The 7,719-nt window shown below is 37.7% G+C and overlaps 1 protein-coding gene across 1 annotated transcript in view; it reads left to right on the forward strand.

Moving 5' to 3' along the window:
* The first annotated feature begins 2,631 nt into the window (after positions 1-2,631).
* Positions 2,632-7,719, forward strand: part of SDCCAG8 (serologically defined colon cancer antigen 8) — a 105,470-nt gene continuing 100,382 nt past the window's right edge. The window contains exons 1-4 of the mRNA XM_009893657.1: positions 2,632-2,682; positions 3,477-3,543; positions 6,676-6,834; positions 6,919-7,001. Coding sequence (XP_009891959.1) covers positions 2,632-2,682; positions 3,477-3,543; positions 6,676-6,834; positions 6,919-7,001 — 360 coding nt within the window. The remainder of the gene's footprint in view (positions 2,683-3,476; positions 3,544-6,675; positions 6,835-6,918; positions 7,002-7,719) is intronic.

Consider the following 7,719-nt stretch of genomic DNA (forward strand, 5'->3'; position numbering starts at 1 on the left):
AGGGAAATCCCACAGAAGACTGGCACACAGGGAGCCCAGGTGTTCAGTAAACTGAGTCTAGTGGGCAGAGGACAGAAAACCAGACTTTGACATACCTGACTGAGACATAACTGGTGTTAGAACCCAACAGAGAGGTTCTGATGAAATAAAAAAGGTCCTATAACAGGGCTTTTCCTGAATAGTGTAGACCTTGTATAATAAAAGCCTTTAATGTTGTGTGTAATACAGAGTTAAGAGGGTGGTATTTGTACAGTTGGGGTTATTAGGTTACTGTGTAAACTTTCCCACAATTGAGACCGTTTCAAATGAACCTCAAAGTCTTTAGAGGATAATAATAAAAAGTTATTCTCAAGGGGATAAAGGTAGTTTGTAAAGGAGAATAAGCACTATGCTATTGTATTCACATTAATAACTGAAAATTGGCAGGCATAGTGTGAATGTCCGATGGGCCTTCTACTACGCTAGTGCAAAGAGCAGAGTGTGATGACTCCTGCTAGTTTCCCCTTTTCTCCCAAGAGCAGTAAATATGGGGAGAAGAATATTTAGAGCCCGCTTCTTTGTTTCTAGCATTTACCTGGTTCCTTGGACAGAGAACCGTTAACTTATTTTTCTATGTTGTGTTTTCTGCCTGTTTAGTAAACAGCACTGGCTCACTTTTCAGGAGGAGCAAAGGAGGGGGACACCATATTTTTTAGGTACAGTGCCTGATATCGGTATCTTGTAAATCTACCCTAGGAAAATGTGGAAATTATGTTCTGTATTCCGCGACATTATCAAGTCAGTGTCCTGTGTAATTTCAGAGAATGAAGATGCAAGCTATAAGAGGAAGAGATAAAAATATAAGACTTGTACAAATAAAGTTTCATTTTTTGGCTGCTTTATGTGACTCCAAAAATAAAGTAGGAAAGATTTGAAGTCAAAGCTGTCCTAGGAAAAATGGGTATGTGGTTCAGTTACCAGCTCTCCAAGTTAGCTGTGACACTGAAGCAGCTAAGAATTAAATTGTAAGGCAATCTATAATTGTAAATTTTTGGCTTAGGCTTTTTATTTTTATTTGGCAATTGTTTCCAAGTGTTCTGTTGGACAGAGCACATAACATTCATTTAAGGGTGGAGAATCTGTCATAAGGAACTGGGAAATGCTTGAAGTTTCTCACATGTGAGGGTCTCTAGACCTTTATGCTCTGCGGAAAGGGCTGGTTTAGGAACCCATGATGATGAATGCTGCAGCTTGAGAGAACAGTTTTCTCTTAAAGATGATAATTTGGTAAAAGCTGTGTTGGAAACCACCTTTCTCTCATTTAGTGCAAAGCAACTATGAAGACCAAGAAAGCAATCAAATGGATCCGGGATTCATTATTTTGAAACATCTGAGTGTTAAACACATAGAATCATAGAATGGTTTGGGTTGGAAGGGACATTAAAGATCATCGAGTTCCAAACCACCTGCCATGAACAAGGACACCTCCCACTAGACCAGGTTGCTCAAAGTCCCATCCAGCCTGGCCTTGAACACTTCCCTTGAATCACCTCCCTAAGCCTGATGGCCATGTGTCTTTTGATGCAGCCCAGGATGCTGTTGGCTGTCTGGGCTGCGAGCACCCGTTGCTGGCTCATGTCGAGCTTCTTATCAACCAACACCCCCAAGTCCTTTTCCTCAGGGCCACTCTCAATCCATTCTCTGCCCAGCCTGTGTTTGTGCTTAGGACTTTTTGAGACCTGGCAAATGAACAGCCTGGTATCACTCATTGTTATTGCTGAATGTTTACGTGTAAAATCATATCGGCATAGGTAGTAATTAGTAGGATACTTTCAGTCTCAAAGCTGTCATTTGATATGTTACTTGCATGGTAGCACACTTGTGTTTGGCAGCCAATAAAGAAGAATAGCTGCATGTCAGAATGGTAAGTAAATTCCAAGACTGCACAAACACAATAAAAATTTACAGGCAAATTCTTAGTTTCAGTATCTTTAAGCAATTGTTTGGCTGAAATGCTACCCCAGAAGAGGTACATGATGTACTATTTTAGATTTATAAATGTCAATAGAAACAAAATCGAAGTTGATATACTTTTGGACAGTAAAGTTTTCTTTAAATAGGCATCGTCTTTTGATTTTTCGCTAACTGGTCTAATTGTCTATTTTGTCAGTTATTGCTTCACACAAATTCTGCAGTTGTTTGTTGGTTTTTTTTAAGACCTAAAGAACCAGTGCAATTCCTTCTTCTCTAACTTTCTAGGGCTTTTTTCTGATTGGGAACCATAAGATATCAGAGGGATCTGTTTGTCGAGATTATAGCCAGTAACTTCTACTCATCTTCCTGTAAACAGTATTAGAAGTGTACCCTTAGCTTCAGATGACAGACCTATGGCAACTTTTTCATGCAGTTGTATTTTGTTTTCTTCACTTTATGTTGCTTAACACTACCAAGTGGAGTTATTTTGCATGTCTTTCAGGCAATTCTGTTGTTTTGGATGGTTGGTTCCTTTGCTAAGCTCTCCAGTAGGTCCCAGAGTATTTTCTATGGCATTTCTGAGTGTATGAATGAGGTAGCTTTGGTGCTTTCATTTAAAGGAGTGCTTTTTATAGACAGTCTTGGGCAGTGTCTGAAAAAACATCTTTTCTTTAGGCAATGCAGACACAGTTCAATGCCTCCTCTGTTTTTTCTGTTTTCACTTCAGTGGTAAGTTGTTCTCATAATGATATTTCCCCTCCCCTCCCTTCCACAGCTGATCACTGCTTTGAAAATACAGCTTTCTCTTCTGTGTTGTGTTTTACTTCACAGTGTCCTGACTCTCACCTTCATCTTATTTTTTTTGGACAAGTAGAATGGATCTATACTGTGTCTCCAATGTAAAAAAGAAAAAAAAAGTTGTTGTTCAGCAGTAGTATTGACATTCCTGTATAAAAAAAAAAAAAAGTTCTACCAATTATATTTGTACAAAGATACATCTCTGGAAAAAGAATATCTATACTACATTTTCACAGTGATTTTGTAGTAACAGTGAGTATTGAAAATAACCAGAGTGATCAATTCATCCTTCAGGACAGAAAAGTGTCTTTATTCAGTGTGTAGAATATATGGTATGTATTTTTCAACATTAATGAATGTTTCAGTCAGGGCCCTATTGGTTTTGTGTAAAAGCATTATGCTTAACTGAACTTAGTCTAGTCCAATGTTGCATTCACGTTTAGAGGAACTGAGAGGTAGGAATATCTTTGTACCTAGAACAGTATGGTCTTGATCCTGGGTTAGGATCACTGGTCGCTTCTGTCTCTGAAACAATAAGCAGTAATGTATTTCTTTCTGATAGGTGTTTGGTCAGCTGTGTCATTGCTAAGACATTAGATAAGATATCTGCCTGTCCCTTGTGGCAAGTACTGCCTGTGATTTCTACATTATAGTTGACGACAGCATTTTTGTGAAGCAGTTGCATTTTTTTTTTTTTTTTTGATGTATCGGGTTTGATCCATCAGGTTTTGTTGCTAGCTAGTGAATGTAAAGACAGACCATTGGAAGCTCCTAATTCCCAGTTTTCCAATGGTGAGTGTTTGCTTATGGCAGCAACTTTTGTAATTTGGAAATCAGCAAGCTTTTAAGAAACTTTGGCAGATGTGTGGTGAAGCTTCAAAAAATGTGATGACGTTATTCCAGAGGCAGGAAAGGATAGTCAAGAAAAATAGACATCAGTGTTCCGTTGATAATGATTTTAGTGTGTTTCACTACTACTGCCCAATATGTTTATGGAAGAAGAGGACACAGTAAGAAGATCTTATCTTCGAGGATAAAGTGGTAGCTTGGAGTTTAGAAACCATATCTTACGGAGAGAGAGAAGTTCTGGGAAAAACTGTATATGGGCCTGTTTGATTGTTCTTCACTGGCTATAGAGACACATCTCAAAACGTTAGGGTTCTCTGACAGTGAATGGGGAAATTAATTTTATTGCGATCAAGTGACACATCACATAATACCTTAACTGACATTGAACACTTCTTGGCAAAAACTAGTTGCAGCATAGTTTGCTAAATATTTAAGCCATTGCATCAGTGACATACTTCTGCCATTTCTCAGTTAACTGTCCCACCCTCCTAACATCCTGAAACGATCAACAATGGATGAATAACTTAAATAGAATCATCGAATATCTGGAGTTGGAATGGACCCATAAGGATGATTAAGTCCCAATCCCTGCTCCTCGCAGGACTGCCTAAAACTAAATCATGACTAAGACCATTGTCCAGATGCTCCTTGAACTCTGAGAGGCTTAGTGCCGTGGCCGCTTCCCCGGGGAGCCTCTTTCAGTGACCAACCACCCAAAGTATGCGAGTAGATAAATATTTGACCTAAACCCCTCTTTGAGTCATTGCCTTGTGAAATGTGTTTGGCTTTATTATAGCAAATTATGACTATTTAAAATGTACTTTTATTATCTCATTTTACATTAACTTGGTTAAAGGATGGAGTAGCTGAAAATCAAGAGGTGATGCTAGTTGTGACTGGGATTTAAGAATGGGTGTTGGGAGATGATTAATACATCAGAAGTGACTCAGGTTTTTATTAAAAACTGGCATCGCTGAAAAGTGAGTGATGGCTGGCATACTGGACTGACAACCATGTTCTTAAATGTAATACTTGGGGGGAGGGTATTTGTATTTTATGAGCTATTGGTAAGTTACAACCAAGCAGAGAAAAAGACTGAAAAGGACTGTGAAAACCATTACAGTGGGGGAAAAAAAAATCGATTTTCCAACTTCAGTCAAGATGATCTGAACTTGAAAAGTTAAGTAAAGTGAAGGCAGAAATACATATCTAGCTTTTGTTCTCTGACTTGAACTGCTATTCATTTTCCCATTTGGAAGAAAGGAGCTATTAACATTTGTAACCAGCAGTGTATATTATACTGAGGCATGTCTTCTGAATTGTCCGCGGCAAATGCTTAACTGTGGGTGGTTTTGATATTTTTTTAAGCTTTTTTTGCCTACGAGAAAAAATATTTTTGGTTAGCTATTTATGCATCATATAGATTTATAGCTCATAGACACATAGGAATAAAGCAAGAACATATATACAGGAAAGCTTGCCATTTTTCTAGTTGTAGTAGTTGCTCCAGTAAAAGATGTTACCTTATAAGCCTTGTCTCACAAGAGTGAAAGTCCTGTTCTGTGGTCACCTATGTTTCATATGCAGTAGTCCTAGGGAAGAATAACCCTCTGAAGAATTCAGGGCTAAATGAAGAAAACAGCTATGATTTTATGTTTCTGAAAGTGAAGTAAGGTTTTGAGAGTTTGGGTGGGGGTTTTTGTTTGTTTGTTTTTGATATTTTTTTTTGTTGTTTTAAAACATTAATAACTATTCGTGAAGCTTCTGTGATTCAGGATAGTTTTGACTGGTAGTCACGAATGACATTACTTTGGAGAAACGTGGAAGAAACATGTCATCTTATATTCCGGATAAAGTGGCTGTGAATTGTGATGGAGGACTGCCTCACCGAACATGTATGCTCTGTGACTGACGTATGGGTTATTGTCTTGGTTCATTTGGTATTGTAGTAGAACCTAGAGATTCTGCTTCACTGAGCATTGCATAAAGCCATACTAACTAGGTTATTGCTTTGTCTTTTCTAGTTAGTATATATGCTGCTTAAAGGGAAGAGAAATGAAATACTCATCTCTATTTGTACATAGGCAGCTGAAAGAAAGAAGTAATAAGTGAATAGCCTGAGGTCCTACAGTGTGCACCAGAAGTATCATTGTTTAAAACTGGGCCTGTAATTTCTGATTCCCAACCCAATCATCATCTCTCATCTGCAAATCTCTCTAGTTTCTTTTCTGGCAGATTGGGAATATTCAGCTATATTGGAGTGATATGGTATGTGTGGTGAGAAAGTTTGTGATTTTTGTGAAGTCAGCTGAATGAAATAAATAATTAAAAAGAAGAATATAAGAAAAAGTATACTGAAAATGAGAAAAGAACATTACTGTATCACCTCCCAGGAAGCTGGTTGGTTCTTGAAGTAATCTGGAAGGAGGTTTTTTGAATTTTTTTTTTCCAGAATGATGACTATTATTTATTTGTCAAACTTGTTCAGGGGTTATCAGTCTTTATTTAATCACTGGTTTATGTTGACTCAATTTGCTGAGTTTTTATTTAATTTACTCAGATATTTTTCAGTTGGTTTATGCATTTCTTTGCCATGTGTGGTGTCATCATTAGAATTCAAAAAAGCTGTTCCTGGTGCTCAGTCTTGCACATTGTATGAAATATAGCATAAGCTTTAGGTTAATTGCAAAGTATTGAAGCTGCATATGCTAGGAAATATTTTAGGGTCAAGTATATGATCAGTAGTTGAAACTTTCTCTCTGCTGGGGATTTCTAATAGTAGCTACTTGTGCTGCTGCAGAGTCCTAATGTTTTGACAGACTAAGATACTATTTATAGCTTCTTAGAAAATGTAGTAAATATTTCTTCTGCAAATGCTGACACACAGTAGTTGTTTTAACTCTTTGCATTAAGTAATTGCTTCCAGTGGATGAGTTTAGATCAAACAGTCAAGCTAGACTGATGCTGAATGCTTTTAGTTCTCCCATTATTTTTTTTTTTTCAAATTAAAATATCAGTCAGTAAATACTTTCTTTTATGTTATTTATGGTGGCTAATGATGTGATTTTTTTTTAGAGCGTGCTAGTGAAAGCATCCATCAATTGAAATATGCCTTAGAGGAAAGACAGTTTGCAGAGGGTGAGGGTGAAGCTGGATTTGACCAGTGCTCTGTGGACAGGGGCAATGATGACAGTGGGAATGCAGCCTGGCAAGAACTGCAGCACAGTCATGCAGGTAAGATTACTCTGAAAGCAAATGGTTTAAAAATTGTTAGAAATTATACTAATTTTTGTTATAATGTTTTTTATCTCTTCCTAGTTAATCAACTTAAAATTTTGTTGCAACATCAAGAAAGAATGGAAAGTGAGGTCTCTCCGTCAAGGAGGAAGATGCCATTCTGTGTATGTTTCTTCTTGTTTCTTTTGTGTTGTTTGAATGAACGGCATGCATGATGAAATCGATTTTTCTAGTAACTGGGAAGGAAAAGCAGCACTGAATCATTTTAGTATTCTGAAATATAGGAGGTTCTTGAGGCTATGCCCAGAACTTAGTATGCTTATGACCACAGAGGAAGAGAAAGAAATCTCTAATACAAGGTTTAGACTTTTCTCCTCTTTTGTTGACCATGCAGTGTGGGTCACAGTCCACCAAAAGTTCATTCTTTTTGTTTTAGAAACAGTTGGGATCAACTACATGGAGAAATTCCTGTAAAAGCAGCCTGTTTTCCTTTGGCTGTATTTTAAGGATTCTCAAAGGCCTTCTTATGCTGTAACTATGCTTTTTCTCTGGAGGATTAGAGATGTTCATGTAACAACAGGTTTTGTAGCGCTCTGCCAAAATGCAGTGGTCTCTGTCAAAGTTAGTTTACACCCTTAAATGGGCTTCTCAGATTTAGCCTTCTGGCAGCACAACGTGCACCAAAGTACATGCAGTGGACAGTTCAGTTACTGGTATCTAGCAGTTGCTCCGTGTCCCTATAGGAAAATAATTCAAAAGCATTGTTCTAGTTTTATATTTTGGTTGTCTCCTCTCACAACTGGTTTGTACTAAGCAAGACAAGTAACTCTTTGCTGTCAAAGTTGGGGTAGCAGCAGAACAATCTAAAGCCTATATTCCTGC

This window comes from Charadrius vociferus, unplaced genomic scaffold (genome assembly GCF_000708025.1).
Source record: "Charadrius vociferus isolate BGI_N301 unplaced genomic scaffold, ASM70802v2 scaffold309, whole genome shotgun sequence".
Taxonomy (NCBI): domain Eukaryota; kingdom Metazoa; phylum Chordata; class Aves; order Charadriiformes; family Charadriidae; genus Charadrius; species Charadrius vociferus.